Raw genomic sequence first — 25,928 nt, 5'->3', positions numbered from 1 at the left:
ATTCCTATGGAGAAATTGCTTTGAAGATCTTTGAGAATGAAAATGAGCCTGTGGCATCTTCTCTTCTAGATGACGTGCTCCCAGACTTTAAGAAACAAAGCAAAACTTGACCCCGTGGGCCATGCCCAGCTTAGACAACACGTTTCTAGTTTTGTGCACGATGGCACACTCGTGGGCGAAGCGTCAGAACGATGGCTTTGGGGAAAGATAAATTATTTACTTGAATCAAAAAGAAGTTCAGGGCAAACGCTGCTTGGCTTAACCGGTGGAGTCTGTGACAAAGGCTCAATGTGACAATATGAATGGGAACACGCTTATAGTCTTCATTTTCTCTACATTTCTTCAAAGAATATCACGTGCTGTCGACATTTATTGTACTCAATCAGGTTTCCTTATGTAGTGCTTCTACTGTGCCCAACACTAATCCACGCATGTCACTACTTCTACCTGAACAGCCCTATGAGGTGGAAAGAACTGGAACTAAGAAGTTTCAAGGACCTGTGGGAGAGCCAAGGTTAGAACCTGGGCAGTCTGGCTCCAGAGTCTGTGATCTGAACCGCTCTGCTACCATGTCTCCCCCCTGGGATACTGCTCATCTTTTCACAAACTGCTCATCTTTTCATCTTTTCACGATCAATGTAATACACAGTTCGCTGAATCCCCTGCGTTAGAGGTTCTGGTTGGTTGACCTCATAAGACCTCGCAGCGAGAAGGAGAACCCGAAAGGGCCGGGACAAGCATTTAGCTCCACGTACTCACCGCCACGTTCGTCTCTTGTTCCGTTTCTGGTACGTAAGGGTAATGGTTATAAAACATATCATTTCGCACCATTTTTTTCCTCATCCTGCATGGCCCTTCCGTCATCTCCAGCATCCATTTGTCCAGATGGGAGCCAATGGGCGGACCCCACAATCCTCGTTCACGCAGCAGTTCATACTCGATTTGACACCACTCCTCGGTCACGTACTTCAGGGCATTCTGCTGACGCTGGGGGTGGAGACAGCATGTTGGTTTTCAAGCAAAGGTAGGACTAACCAGGAAACATCCACAAATAACTTAAAAATCAAGTTTATGCCTCGAAACACATGCAAATCATATCCTGGTTAAAGTAAGCTAAACGTTTTGTGAGAATGAGAGAATTATTGAGGTGATCCAGGGAGGTGATTAGTTTAGCAATGAGCAAATGACAGATGTATACAGGGCAGAGTATACAATACAGTCAGAGTTGGAGAAGTTTTGTTATTCTGGATATAGGAAAGATACTAATAGTACAGATGAAGATATATCAAAATGGTTATTCAATGTGCATTAATAAATAAACATGGTATTTTAAGGATAAATCCTTCCACCCTGTGGTAGTTACACAATTTCATGTCAACTTGAAGATGTATAAAAGTACAGGGGTGCTCCTCAACTTGTCGATCAGGTCACAGCCTGGTGGTGCCTCCTTTGGGCGTGAGCTTCTCCTAAGGAGGGTGCTGGGAACATCCCCTCCGCTCCCCGTCTTCACTTTCTTACATGCTGACCCGATTGCTGCCAGAGCCCTGGCATGTTACCACCGCCACTGGATCCACGCAGCTTTGCGCACACCAGCCTGCGATCTTCCTGCCTTCTGCATCACTGCATGTGGCTGTGGGAGTCTGAAGAGGGACTTGTGGACTAGTATTGGACTATAGACTGGGATGTTTTCTCAATGTACAATTACCTCTTGAGGTAAAGCTCTCTCTTATACACATATGTGTCACTGGACTTGTTTCCCTAGCCCAGGGCTGTCAAATTGGCGGCCTGCAGGCCACATGCAGCCCAAGGTAATTTTCTGTGGCCCACATGCTCTGAAATAAAATGAAAATAGAAAAAAAATTTATAAAGAAAATAGTGTTTAGGGGAGATCCAGGCAATACCATACACACAGTTCCATCATTACATTTTATTTCAGAGCACCACGGGCCACAAAAAAATTACCTCAGGGGCCATATGTGGCCCTCAGGTCACCAGTTTGACACCCCTGCTCTAGGCAATCCAGCTTCACACACACCCCATTCCTGTGAGACAGGTACTAGAAAATGTATTTGGGAAAATCCACAAAAACAAATCAGGAAATATTCCTAACACACTAGATTACTGGTAAGCTTGGTAATAAACATGGCCAAATATCTTAGATAAAGACTATAAATATGCATCTCGGGCAGGGAACTTATTTATATAAAAAAATCACAGAAAAATGATTTCCTGTTGGCCACTCAGGTAATTCTAAGTTAACGGAATCATTGTCCTTATCACTTGGGGTAAATGCCTGCTCTCGGCCAAGTGGCATGACGTAGACCATTCCAATGATATAAGCATACAATGTTAAGTCTAAAGATCTCTCTCCTTACACAACTAATCATAAATTTTATTGGATAAATAACCATGTAGTTACACGATAACACAGTAGTTACTGTTGTGTTTCTGGAGGAAAACAAAAAACACCCTATATACCAAGTAATGATCTAGCATTAAAAAAAATAGTAGTTCAGAAGTGTTTAGGAGATGTAAGGCAGGTGCTTTGGAAAAAAACTACTTAAGGTGTTGATTCATTGGAGATGTTATGAAAATTTTTTTTTCAGATATAATCACAAAGCACCTAAATAAAATGGAACTTGTAATTTTCCGTGTACTTGTTAGGTCTGAAAGACAAGAATGACTGGTGTTTTTACTTTGATTGGAAATAAAGACGTGCAGCAACATGCTAGTTGTGAATGCTAATAGGATACAGCTGCAACTGGTTTCCAGCTTGTTGGCTTTTATTGAAGTTTGCCTACAGGAGATACAAATTCTTCTATCTTAAAAAATCAATAGGTGTTGAAATAAATGTTGGTAAGGATGATTTACAAGCCCTACCTAACATAAAATCCAATTCAGCAACCTGTCCTTAAAATGGGCAGAAACATGCTGAAGAAGGCCCGCTGTAACTCACCGCAGGGATGCAAACCAAATCCTTTTTATTAGGAATTCTTACCTCTTGATGCTCCTTATATTGTGTGTCTACCAAGTCACGAACAACAGCAATATGTGTAAACATCCACTGTGAAATCTCCTAACATCGGAGAGAAAAAGAATCTTTACCATCTCATGGGTTTGCTAGAAGACTCGGTGAAGTAGCTTTAGAAGAGAAGCTCGTCAATTCATAAAAAGTGCCCACAACAAGGGAACACAGAGCGACGACAAGAGGACTGGCTATCGCGACACTGACGGAGGCCCTGAGCGATGGACACAGAAGCACACCTTTCAAATGCCCCTCGGGGCAGAGCTTGCTACCTCAGCTTCCTGGAAGGTCCTCGGCCACTTGCTTTAGCTTCAGGTCATTGTCTGCCTCACATTTAGCAGCTGGCTGTGCCAAGAAGGAAGCTCAGTAATTTCGCCAAATATGACAGGCCATTTTGGTCCCAGAGCTCCAATCCACTAAGGTCAGCTAAGGCCGTCCCTATGAGGCCCATTTCACCTCGGCATTTCTCTGTGCTCAATGCAGTTTCCTTTCTCCCCCTTCCACAGGGATTGACCCCGCACACTAAGCCTCCCTGCATCGTTTGCCTTCTAGAGAACTCAACTTGTGACACAGGGGTACACGATCTCTCTCAGGCTTTTTCATAGCTGCCGATAAGATCTAGGAAGTATGATGAGGAATATGTTAATGGGATAAATAGCTGTCTTACAACAAAAACAAAAAAAAAACAAACACAAGTATAAGCTACTTGAAGATTAATGAAAAAAATTCAGCTACATTTGTTCTGCTAGTTTTAAAATTTATTCCGTGTACAATGATAATATGCATAATATGAGAAGTTGGAAAAACTGGGGGGATGTTTATCATCCTCTGATCATCAGTCTCTGAATCTCAAATTGAGTCACATCCAATTATGTAACTAGACAACTCTTACAAGGTAATTTTATAGAGGGAGAACAGAGAGTGAGAGTCCCATAGTCTGGGCTGCTTCTCTTTCTTCTAAAGCGAAAATACAGAAAAGTTCTATTTCACGCCATCTGCCTGGATATGGTAAGTGTATTATACAAAGCACTGTAACCAAAAGTAGACCCAGAAATGTCTAGGATCAGCAATGACAGGAAACACAGTACCTGGGTAGAAAGACTGTGTTTATTAAGACCGCTCTCCTTGCGATTCCTTCTTGATCCTGTTAGCTTGGACAGACCGAAGCCGCTGCTGACCCGGGACAATTTGGACTGCGTGCTGGGCATTAAAGCTTCTCCTCGACTCACACATTTCTTTTCGTGGGCTATGAAACGAAATTCAGATCATTTCAGAACTCCTCCATGCACGTACGCATCCTGCTTGCCATACTTCCCTATCGTGGCCACAAACCACATTTCCATAATTATCCAAAGCAGACAGTAGTTGCCGTAGATCAGTGTCAGGTGTTAGTTGCCCCTTAGATAGCACAAATTCACTTTTTGATACTGGAAGGCTTGCTCCAGGTCACTGCACCCACAGAACCTATATTTGGTTGAAGTTTCCCATTTCTACAAAAATATGTAAGTTTACTTTATTATGTTAATTTTATGTATTATGCATATGTCTCATTATTTTACATAATGGTATTATGTTGATAATGGTTGACAATCCCTAATCCCCCAAATTTGGTGCTCTTACTCCAAACCTTTGGTGCTGTGTAAACTTTGGAATTCAGTTTATCTGGATTTTAAAAAGGGAACATGGTGTGTAAACTTCTTATCATACAACATTAACAGAGTGTCTCGGGTGACAAGTCATAACGAATGCATTCATATTTCTGATGCAAAAGGCATGAAAATGTACTCCAAGTAGAATATATAAAGTTTAATTAGGTTTTGCTATCGAATGAATGTTGGTACTTAATTAATAAGCAAACAAACCGACAAAGGAACCTCTGGGTCCTCAGGGCTGTGTGCACTTCAGATTCACCCACTCAAACGAGGTGGACCCAGAGCCAAGAGGAAAGCGGCCAGCCACACACCAGGAGCTTCAAAACGTTTGTGGAAAAATGTCATTGTCTTTTAATTCCATTTTCTCACAAACTCCTCCACATTCATCTCTGCCTGATGTGCAATACACCTTTGAGTTAATAGAAGTCCAACTCGGCATCATCATTCTAGAATGTGGGATCGGTTTTCATCTTTACTTCCATCCCAGTACGGTATTCTAGGGAAGTGGTCATTATACGTTTAAAGTGCGTTCACAGAACACAGCAGCACAGCAGTCTCCCGCTCGCCTGCTCTCCGTCGGCCTTCTTACCCAGGTGATTCTGCCAGCACTTCAAACCAGCTTCTTCTATTAGGGGCCTTGCTACAGCGATGTCCACATGGCCCCTCTCATTCACAGGCAGGCTGACTTTGAAAAGTTCTTCCAAGACTTGTTTCTTACTGTGGATCAGTTCAGTCCAAACTCTGTTGACAGCTTTTATGAGAAGCTGACGTCCTTGGGAGACGAACGAACAAAGAAAAGCAAGAAAGAGCAAGCAAATGATCACAAATACCACAGAAAGTACATTCTTAATTTCTTTATGATTTGCGTTCACGGCTTTCAAGTTAGCACCGACTAGTCAAATAACATTTCTTATCGTATGTCCACGTGACTCTAAAGGATTGTCCAGATAATCAACAATGGGATTGGCTACTTAGAAAATTAAAAAACATAAGAGTTTAACTCAGTAGAAAAACTGGATTTTAATTTATAATGTGAAATTTTATGCACATTTCATTACCTATTTTGTTTGATATAACATAGGAACTCAACATTTAAGATGAATTAAAGACTAACTTAGTTGCTCTTGAAATTTTATGTGTGCATGAAAGGAAAAATATAATAATCATGTTTTAAGAGGGGTTTTGACTATTAAATATGATCTTGCTTGCTGAGATCTTGATAATTTGTCCGCATCGTATTGAAGACCAGCCAAATGTTAGCAAGCGAGGGAGTCTCCCGGGAGAGCTGGTTAGACCAGATTGCTAGTTTCACTCACAGAATTTCTGATCCCGTAGAACTGGGCAGGGCCAAAGAAGGTGCGTTTCTATTAGGTTTCTAATTATGTAATATTGCTAGTTGGGGACTGCTGCCGTGAGAATCAAATCATTTGGGAGCAAAAATTTGAAGGAGCTTCAAAGAGTTTGTGGAAAAAGAGAAGGAAAAGATAAGGACTTTGTTTCATGAGCCTTTTGACACTCTCTCTGTACTCATAGAGTAACAATTGCATTCATAGTTCCGAGTTTCAAAGAACTGGGGGGGCATACATTAAGAATAAAGTAATGTGTACATGAAAGAATGCATAAAAGAATTAAGTGCTAGAACTCTAAAGAATGAAATCATATGAAAAAGTTGTATATATCTCGTACCCTAATGGTCCAATCCTTTCCGTTGATCAATGCGGAAATAAGAGCTCAATCCACCCACAGACTTTAATCCTCAAATTTATAGACTCAACAGGAAAATCAGATTACAAAACAATGGAATAAAAAGGACAACATGTCTCAAGAAATATGTCCCTCTCGTGTGTCATGCCCAGCACTCCCACTACTTAAGGTTTCTTTAGGTTCAGGGCCAAGGAGCCCTGGTGGCGCTGTGGGTTGGAGGCTGGCCCACTAACTGCAAGCTCCGCAGCCATCCACTAACCACGCCACGAGAGATGGGACTGTTTGGAAACCCTCTAGAGCAGTGGTTCTCAACCTTCCTCATGCCGCGGCCCTTCACTACAGTTCCTCATGTGGTGGTGACCCTCCAACCACAATATTAGTTTTGTTGCTACTTTATAACTGTCATTTTGCTACTCTTGTGAATCGGGCGACCCCTGTGAAAGGGTCGTTTGGTCCCCAAAGGGGTCACGACCCACAGGTTGAGAACCGCTGCTCTATAGGCCCCTATGGGTTGGAACTGACTCGATGGGAGCCGGATGGCATGTTCAATATCAGGTAGTACCTGCTGCTCGGGCAGAAACAAAGGCCGCATTACCCGTTGTGTAAATGCAAACATCATGGAGTGTCTCAGCACTGTTACGAAATGCGGGGAGTGATGTTACCATCATGACGGACCCAGGAAGTCTTTCCTAGGCAATTCTGTACGTGCATTGGTGCGGCTTACCAGAAGAATGGTTCTTGACGTTGGCAATTTCTGATGCCATTTTTTGGTCTTCGATCTCAAAAACTAGAAATGAAAGAGTGCAGATAAGAACGCCAAACAAAGCATGCTGGAGAGGATTACCTTCGCTAATGTCTTGGCTGTAACCACCATCTGGTTCAATGTCGGAGGGGATCATGACGTGCCACGTAGTCATGCGGGCTTCTGCTTCCAGTCCAAATCCATCCACGTGGCTGAAAAAGTCAGTCAGTTAAACTACGCGCAGGAGGCGATGGCCACTGAAAACTATGGAGTATTATTCTGCTGCAACGAAGCAAACGCTGGCTCAGCCACCAACGCTCGTTCCCCGCAAGCTGATGGACAGCAGGCGCTCAACTCAGAACCTGGACCAGGAACAGGCCATTTGACAGGTGTGGTCTCACAAACCTTCCGGTCTAAAGACACGGCTCTCTACTCCCGTGCAAAGAGTTACAGCCTCAGAATCTCACAGGGGCAGCTGTACCCCACTCTTAGGGAAGCTAGGAGGTGGCATCGACTCGATGGCTATGGGGGCGGTCTTTGGTAGCATCACGGACAGGAGTGGCACTGGCTGCTGACCAAGGCCACGTTAGTTTTTAGCTACAGGACACAGATGAGGCTGTCCTCTCCTGTCGGGGATTGCAGCCTTGGGCAGCGCTCTGGGCTCTGTTTATCGGAGCTGACGCAGTGGCAGTGAGTCCTGGCATCAGTGGCACGTGACCAGGTCACGTTTTGCTCTGCCTTGCACGAGGTTGCCATGCCTCATAGCTGTCCTTGCACTAGAAGACTATTCTGAGTTCTGCTAACTTTTTGTCATGGCGAGATCAAAATACGATAATAAAAAGGAGATCTTAAACATTACAGTGCCCACCGTGACGTTAATTTTGCAAGTTGCTACTGAGTCATCGCCAACTCAGGCGACTTACAATATAACCGCACGATCTGAAGTCACACAGCGAAAGGTACATTTAATACGATGTTCAACCGAGATCCCTCATTCCTGCCAAGTGGCTGCAAAGGCTGAAATCGCAGAGTGAATGGGTCTCCAGCCCGCACCCCATCCCAGACAGACAGACAGACAGACAGACAGACTGAGCGAATCTGGGAGAGTGCATGTGGAAAGCTAGATCCTCCACTGCCTGAGACCCAGCACAGCAGCCTCTGTTTTTTCTCTTCATTAGCCATAGATGCCTGCTTTAAAATGAGACCCTGAGTTTAATTTAAAATAAAACTTCCACGATTAACCCACTCATTCCAGATACCCATTATACTGTGTAATAGTTGTTTGGGAAATTTTATGTAACATTAAAACGAGCAGTGTTTTACAAAAAATGTTAAAAAGATCTTGTTCTACTCAGGAACATCATCATCACGGCCTGAGTAGAGCAGCCAGTCCACAGAGAGAACAACATGGCTGGCCCTACTATGAGACATGAGGCCCCTCAGTGACTAAGGGCGATACAGGGGACAGCACCGGAGACACAGTGTGGGAATTGCACCTGACCTGATCCCACCACACCGAGGCAAATCACTGGGGGAGTGCAGCGGAACAGCAAGGGAATGGAGTGGCAAGGTCCCCAGGGAATGCTGAAAGTGGACTTTGGGGCCAGGGCGAGGTGCCCCAACAGACTGGATTGGAAAACACTCCTAAGGGCCAGCAAATGATCCCTGAACTAACTACAAGCTTTTCTCTTGTGAACTGTTTTGTTCTGTTCTTTGTCAGTGGTTTGTTTTTGTTGTTTTGTTGTCTGGTTGTATACTGTTGCTTTGTTTTCCTCTGTCTTGTTTTCGTGCATGTTAGTGACTCCACAGGTCTGTCTGAATAGGACAGGCTGGATGAACTATCTGGAGGAAAAATAACGGGACCGACAGTTCTGGGGGGACTTGGGGTGGGGGGGTAAAGGGGGTAAGGAAGTGGTGTTAACAAACCCAGGGACAAGGGAAAAACATGGGACCCCAAATGGTAGAGAAGGGGGAGTGGCAGGCCTGGTGGGAAATGATCAAGGGTAAGGTTGCTTAGAGAAGAGGTATACTCTAGCCCAGGTGGCGATGAAGCATGGTAGTAGGGCAGGAGGAAAGTCAAGGGAGATGGAGGAAAGAGCTAGGAGTCAAAGGGCATTCATGGAGGTCTAGACAAAGACATGTACATGCAAATATATAGAGGAGGATGGGGAAATAGATCTATGTGTCTATATTTATAGGTCAAGTATTAAGGTGGCGGAAGGACCTTGGGCCTCTACTCAAACACTCCCTCAATGCATGAATACCTTCTTTTATTAAATTGGAACTCCATGATGCTCACTCTCCCGACACAACGGCTGGAGCCAAAGTGGGTGAACAAGTAAATGTGGTGAAGAAAGCTGATGGTGCCCGGCTATCAAAAGAGATAGTGACTGGGGTCTTAAAGGCTTGAAGATAAACAAGCGGCCATCTAGCTCAGAAGCAACAAAGTCCACATGGAAGAACACACCAGCCTGTGTGATCGAGTGGTCCCAAAGGGATCAGTTACCAGGCATCAAAGAACAAAAAATCATATCATTGACTGCACACCTCCATGATAGGATCGCTGAAGACAAGTGGGTGCATAAGCAAAAGTGGTGAAGAAAGCTGATGGTGCCCGGCTATCAAAAGAGATAGTGTCTGGGGTCTTAAAGGCTTGAAGGTGAATAAGCGGCCATCAAGCTCAGAAGCAAAAAAGCCCACATGGAAGAAGCACACCGGCCAGTGCGATCACGAGGTGCCAAGGGACCAGGTATAAGGCATCATGTAAAAAAAAAACACATCGATATAAGTGTGTGTATGTATATGTATATATGTATATATATACCATATTAAATGAAGGGGGAAGTGCAGAGTGGAGACCCAAGGCCCAAGTGTCGGCCAATGGAGATCCCCTCATAGAGGCGTTTAGGAGAGGAGATGAGTTAATTAGGGTGCGAGGTAGTACCGATGAAGAACACAGCTTTCCCCCAGATCCTGGATGCTTCCTCCCCCCAACTACCATGATCCGAATTCTACCTTGCATGCCTGGATAGGACAGAGGCTGTACACTGGTACATATGAGGGCTGGAGGTACAGGGAATCCAGGGTGGATGATACTTTCAGGACCAAGGGTGTGAGGGACGATGCTGGGAGAGTGGAGGGTGAGTGGGTTAGAAAGGGGGAACTGATTACAAGGATCCACATGTGACCTCTTCCCTGGGAGAGGGACAGCAGAGAAGGGGGGAAGGGAGACTCCGGATAGGGCAAGATATGACAAAATAACGAGGTATAAATTACCAAGGGCACATGAGGGAGGGGGGAAAGGGGAGGGAGGGGAAAAAAAAAAGAGGACCTGATGCAAGGGGCTTAAGTGGAGAGCAAATGCCTTGAGAATGATTGGGGCAGGGAATGTATGGATGTGCTTTATACAATTGATGTATGTATATGTATGGATGGTGATAAGAGTTGTATGAGTCCCTAATAAAATGTAAAAAAAGAAAAGAGGAGAAAAAAATGATTAGGGCAAAGACTGTACAGATGTGCTTTATACAATTGATGTATGTATATGTATCAACTGTGATAAGAATTGTATGAGCCCCTAATAAATTGTTAAAATTAAAAAAAAAAAAAAAAAGATCTTGTTACAGATTGAGACCCAGAACGTGAGCTTGCACTGGTGGCCTCCCGAACTGAGAGAAAAGAAGGTCCTGTTTGTTAAACGTCCACTTGCGGGGTTTCTGTTACAGCGGCACTCGGTACCTCGGACACCCGCGGCCTCTGAGTCTCAGATCTCACTCGTCTTGGCTCCGGTGGCAGGGTAACAATTGCCATTGCCTAAATGTGCCACACGCATTCTTCCCTCTGAGCAAGCACAGATGTTGCTTTTTTTTTCTTCCATGGCCCTCTTCCCCATGCTCCTGACAGGGTAAAACTTCTCCTTACTTAGGTCTCCAGGGGCAACCCCAGGGGATCCTTCCTGCTTGTCAGTGGCCCTGTCTTGTGTGCCAAAGCCCGGCGCTGCCGCCCCTAAGTAGTTTTGTCTTCTCTCCTTGACTGCAGGTTCCCAGGGAGGAGGCACAGGGTGTGTCTCCCTCAGCTCCCCCGCTCCTAATGTAAGGCCTGGCCTCCAGCAGACCCCCAAGAACTATCTGTCGGGGCAATCAGTGGAAAAGTACTAATTTCATCATGTACCGGGTACCTGTTCTCTCAGTCCACCACAATGTATTTCATTTACTTTAAGAAGAAATTTCCCTTTTGAACGTATATGGGCCATGGTGGAAAATTTAAATGATACATAAAAGTAAAACAAAGGGAAAAATCCATCATTCTTTTAGAAAAATAAATTCAATCCTTGCCTCGCTCTTTCCTGTGAAGTGTGAAATAAAACGGGTATAAGAAAAACCGAAACGTCAGAACTGGAAAGGTAGAAGCAAGTGGTCTGGTGAAGGAGTCTCCGGGACACATGCCACATGGCTTTACCTTCCGACATGCAGGTTAATCAAGCAGTGGGCCAGACAGCTGAGGAACTCCTGGTCATGGTTCCCTGGGCCCAGGATCAAGTTCCTGTTGACCGTGAGGACCCGCAAGGAGTCCAGGAGAGCTACTTGTTGGGGCACGGTTTTGTGTGCCCGGGAGAACTGGTAGAGGATGGTCCTATTCAGGCAGTGATAAACCGCATCCAGGGACAACCCCTGCGATCTTCGTTTTGACTGAAAATAGGAAAGAGACTTGATTTAGTCACGTTGACGGTCAAGGAAGAATCAGACCTGCTTCTCATTCAATCGCATCCTGCTCCCGGGCTGGCTGTGCACCTGTGCCATGCTAAGTGCTCAGGATACTCAGCTGAAAGCTCTGCAGCTCTTGGTCTTAGGAAGCTCAAGCACATGAGACGCAGAAGTACAATTCACTGCGACAAGTGCTGCGTAGAAATACCGACAGGGTGGTAAAGTTGGCCCAGGAGGTGAGACATTAACCTCGCTGCGGTAGAGCAGCCTCACAGAGGACACCGAGAAACACACTTCTCCGAGCACAGAAGCTTGGTTCGGGTGAATCATCTCTGTTCAAAACCGCTGGGGAAAAGTTACCTACAATGTTAAATTGAGAAAAAAAGGGGGTGGTGGTGGTGGTGCGGATGGGTGTCTAGATTGTGATAAGAGCTGTGCGAGCCCCCAATAAATTGATTTTTTAAAAATACAGTATTGAAAAGCAAAAAAAGGGGGGGCATTCTATTCTAGTTCCATGCTCTCAATAATTCCTTTTTGGTTTAAGAACAAATTTATCTTTTAAAATATTCTTCGGTGATATGAGGAAACCCTAAGAAAACATAGCAATAGCACTTTGTTTTCCACATTTTGAGCTGAATTAAGATGAACATGGATAAGAATGGACTTTGGAGAGCTTAAGTTTACACGAAGGGAACAGTCCTATAACATGAGCTTAAATCTAAAAGTATTGCTGCGAAATTATAAGACACTGTTTTTTAAAAAGTGTATCAGAATGTGAAGCGGCGGTTTAATACAATAGCCTCCATCTAGGTGTATATACTTCTCACGGGGCTAGTTCAAATGTGGCATCATGGCGACCTGTTAAACCCGTCAACAAAGGGTCGGCAGCTGCAGTCTCTCTGCAGGAAAAAGACGAGGCTTTCTAGTCCCGCGAAGAGCTATCGTCTAGGAAACCCACAGGGCAGTCTAGCTGTTCATAGGGTCCCATGAGTCAGAATCAACTCGGTGGCAATGGATGACTTTGTGGAGGTCTATACACACTTCTTTCTAAAGGCACCATCTCCATCTCTCTGGCCCGTCCCAGGGAATTTGGGATCTTTGATTTACACCAGTTTTGCCAAGTCCCTGGGAGCAGGCGAGGGCCTATTGAGAGCTTCATAAATCTGCCTTGGACACACAGGCAGTCCAGAGTCATGTGCAAACAACAGTAGCACATCTGCTGGAGGCTGGCCCACGTGGGTGCTCCATGACGAGTGGGCAGAAGTACCAGAGCATTTCCACAGAAGTGTGCTTGGGAACGAAAGGGGCGATTGGAAGAACGGATCTCAAGCAAGGCAGGTCGGTGCCTCTCTGGAGGTCCCATCACAGGGGGGATTGAACGAAGGGCTAGCAACACAAAGCAGCTCTGGCGTTGCGGTTGGAGCATCTGGAACTGGCTCACAGACAAGGCAGCCCTAAGTCTCAGTGCCCTAAGTCAGCGTCTCACACTGTCAGGCTCAGGGGATGTTGAGCTAACGTGAACAGATTTCAAGTGGGGAAAGGCAAAAAGTCAAAGATTAACGCTAAGAAGACCAGACAGACGCCTACTGGGAGAAGCGGAAATGAAACTTAAGCAATCATCTCGCATACAGATTCAACTCTGACTCATGCTTTTCTATGTCTGGCTCAGATTGTACTGTTCTTATCCTGCTATGAAATGTGTGTTTAGATGAGCAATTGCTGTACAGTATCATCACACTTGAGATGTAGAAGCCATAATAAAAGTTATATTTTCTGTTGGTTACAATAACAACAATGACACTCGCCAGCAGTTTTGGCAATCCCAAGGGTCTCAGATCATGTTCCCTTAACATGTTCTTCGAGTCTTGAGAACAGAGAGAAATGTGAAGGGGTAAGATCAGGGCTATCGGGGAGAAGGTTCCCCACAGTATTTTCACAGGGCAGCCACTGCTACAACCTCAAAGAATGAGCGGTGTATTGCCACAACAGAAAACAAAACAATTCTTGTAGCACAAACAACTCTGCCGGATTTTTCCTCACCATAAAAATTTTCTAAAAACTTTCAAATTTCTAAAAAATTCTCCCTGATAAGACCCGATGGGGTTCCTGTGGCCTTTGAGAAAAATCTCTATCAAGATTATCACTTGAAAAATCCCTCCCCGCAAAGTCTGTCCTTCAGAGCTGGTTTCTAAGCCTGAGGTGAACTGGCCTAGGAGATGCCCTTGGCAGGCTAAATCCTGTTTAGATCTATTTCTAATTTTTTTTAGCAGGTATGCTAATAGGACTAAAAACATGATTGAAAAAACAAAACAACTTATTAGCATCCATTCATGGATCAGAGAGCAACATTTAAGCATCTATGTTTGGAATAGTCCTGTGTCTGGGTGAACTGGACCCCTAGTGGCTATACTTTTGACGTATCTATGCCCCCTCGTTGACACTCTGCACATCTTTGTACACTGCTATACTCCTGCACAAACTGATCACATGGGTAGTAACTTGAGGTATTTCAACCCAAAAGACGGAAGTCTAGCCAGCCAGCAAAGCGCAATCATAGCCATGGGAGGGCAAGTTTAAAAGTCACCAGGTCACCAGGAAGAGTTGGGAAAGCTAAAGGCCTGTATGTTTAAATTCCCTTCTAAGAAACTCAGTTTCATAGTATATTTTATTAGTGGCACTTATTCCCAACAAGTGTGACACGATTAGGGGATTTCTTTTTCCAGAAGGCAAGCATGTAACGTGTAGCTAACAGTGGCCAGGACTTACCTGTGCAATTAGCTGAATGACAAACTCTATGAGAAGTTTAGATTCCTTGTTGAACATGCCTTGCCAAAGCTTGTCCACCACACGTTGTGTGAAGTAGAACACATTGTTCACCAATACCTGGTAGCTTCCTCCACTGGTGATCGGCAGAGACGCATCTTCTCCTACACTCCAGCAGGAGACAAAGTCTAAGAACATTGCTATCAACTAGCATCAAACCACATCCTCAGACAGAACCACGAGCTCTTAGCAATTCCTTTTAGAAAATGAAGTTCATGGGCGGAAACCAGGGGAAATGGAAGGTCTACTCACGCAGGACAAAACATGGGGCGGAGAGGCTGGCATAGTCCATGCCAGGCGGCAAGGTCCCGCGACACCCTTCATTGAGTGGACCTGCCTACACTGGTGTTCAGTGCCCGTCAGCGGAGATTGATGACCAAGGACGGTGGTGCATAGGTCTGTCTCTAAGATGATTTCATATTTCTGCTGGGGATGAGGGGTAGTAAACCCTTGGAGAAAACGCGTGATAGTACTGACATGGGAGAATCTTCCCTGTATTATAAGGCTTATTGTGCATTTTCAAGCGAGTGTCTTTTCAGTCCTTGGTGACCCAGGCCCGAGGCTACCTGATCTTAGATGGTCTTCCTGAGGTGCAGAGCACACTGTAGAGGCTCCTCCAGAGGGGCCTCAGTGAGAAACCCATTGGGTGGCTGAACTTTAGACACACCTGCTGCAGATTAAAGGAACTGATCGCCTCCTTTGGACTTAAGCCTGCAACACTCAGTGAGAAGAGGAGGAGGACCCTGACCCCAAGGTCGTGGATAGGGAAGTCAGTGGACTTTGGTTCAACCCTTTTGCTTTTGAAGTTACCCAGGCACAGGTACCTTAAGGCTACTGTAGCAGCCCTAGTGGTGTAGCGGGTGCTCATTGGGTCGCTACCTGCAAGGTCAGCAGTGCGAAATCACCAGCCGCTCCGAGGGAGAAAGGTAAGGCTGTCTACTCCCATAGAGAGTTACAGCCTGGAAAACTGACAGGGGCAGTTCCAGCCTGTCCTACAGGGTGGCTACTGAGTCAACACTGACCCGATGGCAGTTAGATTTTTCTCCCCTTTTTAAAATCATTTTCTTGGGGGGCGTGTACAATGCTTATCACAATCCATCCATCCATCCTTGTGTCAGGCACATTTTTACATTTGTTGCCATCATCATTCTCAAAACATTTTCTTTCTACTTGAGTCCTCTGTAGTATCAGCTCCTCACCGCCTCCCCCCAACCCCGGTTGTCCAGAGCCATGAGGCCCGGCCATTACTTGGGCCATTACTTGGAATTTATTAGCCTGAGCTCTGGGCATTCTTCTATCCCAGTCTGCTGACAGAGCGCTGCAGCTGTAAAGCTTGAGCAAAGAAGGTGTGATGCTCTTTAGTTAAGCACCTTGTCCTGCATCCCCTTGATTGGGCAAAAGATCGTCCTTCCCTGTGCTTGATTTGCATGTACATTCCACTCCTCTGCATACCTAATTGAAGACTGTAATCCCTTACTGACTCACTGGCAGGGCGCACGCTCCCCTGAACTCCCTGATTGGTCTGTTGCCAAGGTAGCCTAATTTGCATGTGCGATGGAGGCACTCCCCCCCCCCCCTTGCTGGCCATTATAAGCTGTGACTCTTTGCTCATTAAAACGAGACTTGATCAGGATATTGTCTTGTCTCCATTTTCTGTGTCTCTTGTCCCCCCAATACCCACTCCCTCCTCCAGGATCCACATTGAATGTCCCACGGGACGGGATACCCAGTGTTATTGAATTTTGTGTCCTGTATCTAACCCTCATTTTAATCTGTTCAGGATTCAGTCACTTAAACTTATAGATGTGTGTAAATAAGCATCCGTGTTCTTTAGTCCCCCCAAACTTCCTAAATACGAAGACTGAAAAACTAACACAACCAAGCTATGGATCAGTACTACCTGTTAAAGCACATATTGCCTTAAGATAGTTGATGCAAACAGGTGCTGGGTGGCTAATAAAGGGCAAAATAAAACTATTTTTACTTCACCTTCCTGATCAATGAAGGCATGTAGGCAAAACTACTTCAGAAAAAAACTTGTCAAAAATAAAGTCTAGGCAGCGGTGTCTTGATGCCTCTCTACAGCACCCCTTAGTACTAGCTCCTAAGAGCTACTCCAACGTGACCACACACATCATGCCATCAGCCCTCCTTCCTATGGAACTCTGGAGCGCCAACTGAATGATGATTTTTATAATTGCTACCTAACTCTACTTTACCTCTTTGAGCATAACTTTTCATTTGGGCTTCTAGGACTCCTTTCAGTCGATCAAAAAAATTGACAGTTTCACTGAACCACCTGCTTTAAGGGGGCACAGTTGGCATTCTAAGACAGCACATTGTTTCCTGGCAAGGTTACTTCAGAAATAAAATGACCATTTGGTAGCATTGAGGCTTCATGCATCTTAGCGCCCATCTGGAGGGGGCGAGGTGGGGGGACTCAGAGCAAACGCAGTTGACCACTCCCCTCCTTTCTCTTTAAATCCCCTCTTTGTCTTACATACCAATGTTGGAGCCCCTTGTAAACACATCAAGGTGTGTCTTTACCTCCACACAGGAGAAAGGCTATTTTAATAGGATCTGACTCCAAGTCCTAGAAGCTGTTCTAAAAACGACGTACCTGTGAGCCAACAATCCAACTCTACCCCCGGAACCAACAACAACGGCTCCTTATCACTAAGATGAGGTGGCTTCGAAAGTATATTTGAGTATGTAGCTTAAAGAGGACACGTTGCCCAACGCCCTCCTGAAGGCTGCTCGTGTACATGTTCCATGTGTACGTGAGCACTATTTGCAATCGTTTCACACAGGTATCTACCAAATGTACACCCATGTTTGCTTTTACAAAAAGGGTGAATTCGTATACTTTATGATACAACATTCAACGAGGGAGTCTCAAAAAGTTGGTGAAAAAATTCCAACCATCTTTCGATTCCACTTATCCATCAATATAGCACTGAAAATCAATGGGCTCCGTCTACATGCAGTACCCCAGACAATGCTCACAAATCCTAGTGCGAATCTTAAGAAGCTGGACCCCACAGTTCATGTAAATTTGACTAGGTATTCATAAAAAGATAACCTGTTTGTAAAATTTGTAAGCTATTTCCTGCCCACCACCCTTGAGTACACAGGCCTGTGTCTGTCCAACCAGGAATTCTGTGGGGTTTTTATCTTGCAGTCGAAGGGAAGAGATGCATGAGCCTTTTCCTTGTGTGGAGAAAACACCACTAACATGGGAATATGCAGAGACAACACGAACAGTGACGGTGTAAAAGGGACGACATCTTTGGGCTTTGGACACAGAAGAGCGATTACAGGTGTTTCTAGAAAACAAACGCTGAAACATAGAATTACCCAGTAACACATCAGCAGCAAGCAAATGGTCCATCACACTGTCCAAAATGTAAGTCTGAAATTCTTTTTGCTGAGTTCTTGTAGATCGCTCAGGGGAAGCCTAATTGATAAAATGAAGAATTAGAAACAGAAGCAACTAAACAAAGCAATAAACTGTAGTTAAGTTACCAACTGTATCAAAAAGATAAAACTGAAATATCACACGATGGGTGATATACCGCTTGTTCCTATAACCTTTCTCTTAGTTTTCTGACCTTAAAGTTTGGGGAAAAAAATTGAAGCAAACGTGAGACCTCACATTCATTTGAAACCATCCCCAAATAGTATTCTTAACCTTATAAATATCCAATACCGATGTGACCATCTATTACTATATATCACTTCCAAGAAAGCGCTGGGGCTTGATAATAAGGAAACTAAAATAAATTAGAAAGCATTAAAAACAGATGGTAAAACTAGATGCTAATTAGTGGGCAAGTGAAATGAGAGGAAAATCCTTTAACAGAAAATCTAATTAAACACACACGTTAGTTCTAAGTTCCCTCCATGCCAAGGAAGGAGAAAACGGGCAAAAAGGATCACGAAACATATGTTTTCTATAAAAAGCAGCACGAGATGATCAGGAGGGAGCTGTGTATCCGAAAATTGTCCTGAGAGGAATCGTCTCTCAGGTTTTATAAACAGAACACTGAGCAACTATATAAATGGCGCCTTTGATACCAGCTGTAGAAAAATGATTTGAAAATGATCTGGAATAAGGTACACTACAATCCTCTGACAGCACTGCTACTAGCTATCGAGTCAATGCCAACTTGCGCAGACCCTGTGCACAAGAGACCTAAACACCGTCTGGTCCTCCGCCAGCCTCACAACTGTCCTTATTTTGAGCCATTGTTGCAGCCGCTGCGTCACTTCATCTTGTGTAGGGACTTCCTCTTCCCTGCCCTCCACTTCACCAGCACGACGGCCTTTCCAGGGACGGGCCTCTGCTGCCCTACGTACGGGAGGTGGAGCCTCGCCACCTTTGCTTCTAAGGAGTCTTCTGACTGTGACTTCTCCTGAGACGATGTGCTTGTTCTTCCGGAAGTGTGTTTGCTCTTTCGGAAGTGTATGCCACTTTCAAGATTGTTCACCAGCACCACACTGCAACTGCACAGATTTTCGTCAGTCTTTCTTATTCACCGTCCGACTTTCACGTTCATCCGAGGCAGCTGAAATCACCATGGACTGGGGGTCAGGGCACCTTAGTTCTCAAGGCAACAGCCTTGCTCTTCAACACTTCAATGGGGGCTCAGGCACCATTACAGGGCTAGCGATGAGAGTGCTATAATTCATGCGCACAACTCGAATTAGATTAAGGTCACCTGGTAGGTTGCCAAGCACAGAGACCAGAGAGAGATTAAAGGCAGGTAGGCCTTCTGCCATCCTTCTGAAAGGCTTCGGACAAAAGCTACTCATCTTTGATTTACTACTCTCTTCTCTTATCAATACTCAACAAAGTGACAAAAAGCTGTTTCTTGAAGAGCGACCTGCATGTTGAGATGCAGGTGTCTGTTTCTGCAAGTGAGTCGAAGAGCGATGTATTCTTGCAAGGAGAGGACCCAGGACAGTCTAAGGACAGTTAAGGCAAACGTGGCCTTAAAAACACTCCTCTGTTTGAAGCATTTACATGGAAAACCTACTACATTTAGAAAGCTTTCTTTTTAGTTATTAGGAGGTCCAAAGTGGTACTCATAAAGGTTTCAGAGGCAATTAGAATGGAGTTCCCATATTAAAGCCAGTATGTTTGAAATTTCATTCTGTTAAATTCCATAAGGGAAATCCAAATTCCCTGCCCCCCCTTTTTTTTGTCACAAAGTGCATTGTGATGAAACTGATCAATATGAAAATGATCCTTTAGTTCTGGCAGTCTTTTATGATTACACGAATGTGTCTAGAAATAGGTGGGTATGATGTATGTATATATATGGACTGTGATAAGAGTTGTATGAGCCCCTAATAAAACGTTTAAAAAAAAAAGAAATAGGTGGGTCTTTTAGAAAAGGGTTTTTCTAAATATTTTCTAAATATCAAAAATATTCCATCTTTGGTGTGTAACAAGTACATGTACCAAAGAAAAACCTCATGAAACATTTGATAATGTGTAACTTAACCTTCAGCCTTCAAAATGGAACAAATTTGCATATTTCAGAAAGTATTATTTAACCTTGATTATTCTTTTATAATAACTTGAAGTCAAAATTACTGTATTTTTAAACATGTGACTATTCATATGTTGGTCCATGTAGCAAAAAAGATATCTGATTATCTTATCAATGGTTCAATACCCTTTTCCATTAATTTTCTCAGTACTGTTAATAGCGCTATATCAAATCTAAGCATATTTGAATGTGACCACTCATAATTTGAAATAGTGTTGCATATTAAGTATTCAGCTGAACAATTAAAGAATAGAAGCCTTAAAGAAGAAAAAGAAGAATTGAGTCCTCTTTTGAAGTCAAACACATTAACCCAAGGATTCTCAAACTAACAGTCACATCGAAGTTGTAAATAATGCTTCTCTTCTTTTTAAATTGTATTTATCTTTCTTCTCCATCATGACATATTATTTAGTTTTAAAATGGCAATATTAGCCAAAGAGCAGGTAAAGGAACAGTAGTGCACAGGAAGTTGGGTTGGCCCGGAGGAAACTGGGGGCATGTGCAGTTTCTGCTCTGCATAGATGAAACGGATGAGCACAATGGTCAGCAGAAGACTGAGAGTCAGGGCCTATCGCTCAGGCTGAAATTAGACCACCAACTTCAAAGACTGAAGAGGAAGTGAGAACTTTTAAGGGACACGATTATGAGGATGAACAGTAATCAGATCAGAGAACCTTGTATCCAGTGGCTTGAGTGATCAGAAAAATGTATGGAGGAGGGAAGGCTTCCTCTTCTGAAGTCAACACTTGTCTTCCAGCATCGCTCAAAGTGGCGACGTAGCCTTGCGTAGGGTTGATCAAGTCTTAACTGGACAAGAAGTTGAGAGCCTGCTAAGCATTGCCAAATGCTTACTCATGCCTTCTATATGTTCCCCTCCCTTTCAGGGCTTCAAACCAGTGCTTCACGGTTCAGGCATAGCCAACAAAGCAAACCTGGGAAGACCTGAATTTACGAAGGTGGTTGTACTGCAATATCAAGAAAGGGAAACGCTGGTCGACGCCAGGTTAGAACCGTCATCTTCTTCTTACAAAACAAGGGCAGTATGCATGTTGCATAGCATCCAAACGGTTGGATGGGCCGAGTTGGAATTTCTGGATCAGGGTCCTGAAAGGAGCCACCAAGTCACTTCCAAGTTACCCATTCCAGGGTTCCGATTTCTCACTTTTTCTGTTCTAGCTATTGTTCTCATATTCCAACATTGGACACATTATGGTCTGCTCTGAATTCACTGGGCTGGACAAAATTGAACTACATTTTAACCTACTATCTTCTGCTTATTGTTTCATTTTTCAGAGAATGCTGCAAATTCCTGCCCTATATACTAAGATACAGTACCTAGCACCGGTACAGGCTTTGGACATGTTCTCAAGAGACCAGTGCCTGGAGAAGGCTATCATGTTTGGGAAAGCAACGGGGCAGCGAGGCAAAGGAAGATCCTCCACAAGATGCACTGACACCGTGGCTGCTCAAGTGGGTGCACCACCCCCAAGAGCAGTGATGAGGGTGCTGCAAGACGGGGAGGTGTTCTGTGAGTCGGAACCGACTCGGCAGCACCTAACAACACAACACACTAAGATACTGGATGCTCTCTCTACTTGCACCTTTAGAAAACCTTTCCAAGGAGAGCGGTTTTACATGGGATGCTTTTTATTCCACCACAAGGACTACTGATGGAACGGATGATTTTTGTGCCCCCATTAACATTGAGGCCATGGTTAATATGCTTCGCATGGCTGGTAACTAAATTCCATTCGTGATTTATTTTAGTGGACCCGAGTAAGACACATTCAAGTGAGTACGATGAATCTGTTCTAGTTTTAAGAAGTTACATCTATTAGCCACTAGAGGGGGCTGAGAAACAGCTCTGGCTCAGCTGTCAAACCTGGAAGGAGTAGGGAGTTAGAGAGGCAGAGAGTCAGAGGAGCAAGGGATGGAGGGAAGGAGAGCCCTATATCAGGATTCCCCATACACTGAATTTTCCATAAAATTTGGTACTTTTCAGAGCTCTTGGCCCTTAAAGTGTTTGTCACTTATTTATAGGAATTGGTTAAGGAACTTGAATGCACTGGAAAAACCAAAGATTCAAAAACCAAAAAAAAACTACCATCAATTTGATTCCTACTCATAGCAACTGCATAGGGCAGAGTACAACTGCTCCTGTGGGTTTCCAAGACTATCAATCTTCACAGGAGTAGAAAGTCTCATCTCTCTCCATGGGTGGTTTCAAACCGCTGACCTGGAATTTAGCCACCCAATGTGAAACCCACTACAGCATCGGGACTCCATACATAGGGAACTAAGTCTATATCAAATTTCTCTCTGTGACCTTTTATTTCCTCTAGAGACTTTCCGAGGTAAGTGTTTTTATGATTTTCAGGGATGGTGAATTTCTAAAGGCAGCAGCAAAATAATTTAAGTCTCAAAGCCATACTCTCTCTCATGCTGCAGTTGATTCATATCACTGATCAGGAGAATGGGAAAGCAACCTAAGAATGTATGCCTTGCAGAAATTCACAAGGGCATACCAAACAAACCAATACATGCCCCCCAACTCCCGGGGCAGGGCATCACAAGAGCAATAAACTGTATCTGGTGATGCTACGTAAGAGGGACTAAAAGTATGGAATGAATATTCTATAAAGGCCAGGCCACTGGAAATGTCCAGGGAAGTGGTTGGCAGACTATGGCGGCCTGCTGCCTATGTTTGTAGATAAAGCTTTATTGGAACACAGCCATGCTTGTTCACTCATGTAGTGTTTATGGCTGCATTCCATCTACAATGGCAGAGTTGAACAGCTGTGATAGAGACTGTATGGCCCGCAAAGCCTGAACTACTTAATAATGACCCTGTACCAACAACAACAACAAAAATATGCTGAAGCCTGGTGTAGGGGAAGGAAACACAAGACTGGACGAGGGACACACGTGAGGTAAAGGAAGCAAAGTAAATGTCTAAGGTCTACAGCACACTGGGGATCCTCACGTTCCATAGCCCACTCCGTGCTGTGCACCGATAGCTCTTGGAAACCCTAAGGAGCAGTTCTAGTCTGTCCTCAGAGAAGGCAGCTACGAACTGTCATTCACTCAAAGGCAGTGGGTTGGAGAAAACAATTCAAATTTTAAAATCTGAATGGCAGATAGCTCAGAATGTATTTGGTTATTCATGGTTGAAGCATGAAAGCATTGCAGAGAGATGTGAATGCAAATTGTTGTCTTTACCTCTAACAGGAGATCAATTAGTGGTGTTTGCTTGCTGGCAGGAGTGAGGCAGAGATTATCTATTATTAAGACCCGCATGAAGTCAAAAACAAACTTTTTAGCTGGGTGATTGGTCAGGTAGGTCTTTGTGCCCACATTGCAGTACTCTGATTGGCTCCTGTTCATGCCTGTGTCGGCTGCGAAGGCTTTGAACTCTTCCGCTGGCGACCCAACTTCATCATCAAGATCAGTCACCTAGTAAAATCAAACGGAGAAAACCACAGTAATCAGATTAGATTGCATTGGTTATCTTGATTTCTATTTTTCTTAAAAAGAAAATGATAGCAGCAAAAACAATATTGAACTAAGGCATCTACCACCTACTAGGACATCTCACGCATTATTACCCCCTCCGCCCACTTTGATTCAAGACCGTCATCTGGCACCGTACACTACGGTTCTTCAACATGTGGTGTTTTTAACATAAACTACTGATTGACCACAAACAGTATGTTTGCTTTATGGTGAATTCTATTTTTAGGGTGGATGTCTGTACTTAAGATGAATACAATGAGGGTAATGATTATTTGCATATTTGCAACTTGGTTATGGAGAAGCTAGTTATGTCATAGTATTTCAGATAAAGACCTGGTATAATTGTAGCAAGAAAGGGAAGCTTTCTTCCTTTATTTTTGCAAGTCAGATTTATTCAATTTTTTTTCTTTCATTTTTTTCCCAGTGAATTGGGTAAGTGCTGCAGAGCAAATCAGATGACGACTCATCAATTCATAATACATACTTTGACTCATGTCAGTGATTACAGCCCCACAACAGAATGGCACGTCTTCCACTCCTCCCTCTGGCTACCATTTTCATTCCCTCCCTTCCTAACTTTTCTGAAAGTTGTCTGTGCCATCCTTTTCTTTTGGTCAAATAGTTGGTTATTCGAATGAGTGTGTACCTCCCAGTCTACTGGATGGCTGAAAACTGAACCATGGGCGTGAGTTCATTACCAGGACTTGAGGACCCTAGTAGTCTCGGGGATTCCACCAATCTCTGTCCAAACAATACGTCTGATCTCTTTTATCCTTTTGTTCCACCTCCCCCCACTCTATCCAAGACCATCTATCGTGATCCCTGTCAGCACGGTTTGTAAAGAGAGTCAAGTACCCTCTAGCTCCTCTGGTCTCCAGGCTGCGGAGTCTGCGCTTGGCCTGACCATTAAGTCCCTTGAATTCATTGTTGCCATGTGTCTTTTGATTTTGTTCCCTTTTCTTTCCTCGATGAAGAGACCAAGAGTTGCATGTGGGATGGCCAGTCATGAACTTTGAAGATCCCAGTTGCTATTCACCAACGCAGGACATAGATCATCATCTTCATGGACTAGGGTATGCCAACTGACCTTGGTCTCTCCTGAAAGGACAGTCTGGCCCCCAGGCCCAGTGACTTGTTTCCTCAACGTGTCTGGTTATGCCTCAGGAGCTTTCCTAATGTTGCCCCTCTTGTCCCCACAGCCATGGAAATAGTTTCAGCAAAGGTTAATAACCAGGTATCTTTGGCTAAATCTCTGTGCATCTAGGGGTAAATTCTACTCTCTGCCACACCTGTGCAACCCGTGTGCCCATCCATGAATCGACTCACAGGGCCATCTGTTATAGGTTAGGTTAACAAAAAAAAAATATCATAGAGACTTGAGTATAAGCCAAACTGAATATCAGCCAAATACCACCTAATTTTACCACAGAAACTGCATTAAAAATGTGCTGAAAAACTTGGCTTATACACGAGTATATACAGTAAGCAAAATTGGTATGTAATTTTAAGCCAGGAGACAGCAAGACTAGAAGACAGTTTGTAAGATAGTGAAAAGGAACTATAGGGGCAAAATATCAGTGGGCAGCTTTTGCTCCCCCCTTCCCCCCAAAAGTGGCTTTTAAAGTTATTATCAAACTGGGTGTATTATGGTCATGTGCTACAGTTATCCTTCTCCCCCAAGCTTATAATTTTATTTCAGCTTTATGCATAAAGGAAAATTAGCACAAAGGCAAATTATTCCAGGTTTCTACAGTAAGTGATCAATATAAAAAGAAATGCCAAGAAGTTCTGAAAAACAATGGCAGAATATTTTGTTTTGTTGTTTTGTAGAGGACGAAAGGAGTCTATGTCTACTATGAGATTATTGACTAATAATGATCTAGTGCATTCCCACAAAATAATTTTTAAAAAGTCAGAAAAATGAACAATGACCAGAAGAAAGGGAAAGCTCATGCCTTATTAAAAAAGAAAAGGCCAATAAATAAATAAATGAAAAGAAAAAGCCAATGAGACCTGTCAGTCACCAGCAAATAGGTAACTCTGGAGAGAATGAACCTAGAAAGGCAGTTGGTTAAATGAGAGGACATGGCTGTCACACACAGCGAGCAACGATCAGCAAGCTGCCTGCCGAGGGAAATGACTGACCAGGGCCTTACGGGAATCCTGCGAGTGGAAAGCAGAAGTAGAGCTCGCTGTCATTTTAGGGGA

At 44.0% G+C, this 25,928-nt stretch overlaps 1 protein-coding gene across 5 annotated transcripts in view; it reads right to left on the bottom strand.

Moving 5' to 3' along the window:
- The window catches only part of WDFY3 (WD repeat and FYVE domain containing 3), a 301,390-nt gene that overhangs the window by 55,187 nt on the left and 220,275 nt on the right, over positions 1-25,928 (bottom strand). For all 5 annotated transcript variants that reach the window (XM_075544080.1, XM_075544079.1, XM_075544082.1 and 2 more), the window contains 9 exons: positions 23,427-23,660; positions 18,007-18,106; positions 14,593-14,753; positions 11,582-11,811; positions 7,226-7,335; positions 5,267-5,449; positions 4,114-4,271; positions 2,999-3,076; positions 760-987 (listed from right to left, as the gene is read on the bottom strand). In XM_075544080.1, coding sequence (XP_075400195.1) covers positions 760-987; positions 2,999-3,076; positions 4,114-4,271; positions 5,267-5,449; positions 7,226-7,335; positions 11,582-11,811; positions 14,593-14,753; positions 18,007-18,106; positions 23,427-23,660 — 1,482 coding nt within the window. The remainder of the gene's footprint in view (positions 1-759; positions 988-2,998; positions 3,077-4,113; positions 4,272-5,266; positions 5,450-7,225; positions 7,336-11,581; positions 11,812-14,592; positions 14,754-18,006; positions 18,107-23,426; positions 23,661-25,928) is intronic.

This window comes from Tenrec ecaudatus, chromosome 3 (genome assembly GCF_050624435.1).
Source record: "Tenrec ecaudatus isolate mTenEca1 chromosome 3, mTenEca1.hap1, whole genome shotgun sequence".
In the NCBI taxonomy this organism is placed as follows: domain Eukaryota; kingdom Metazoa; phylum Chordata; class Mammalia; order Afrosoricida; family Tenrecidae; genus Tenrec; species Tenrec ecaudatus.
Note: the sequence above shows the minus strand (reverse complement) of the source record. Positions and strands in the feature narration are given on the sequence as shown.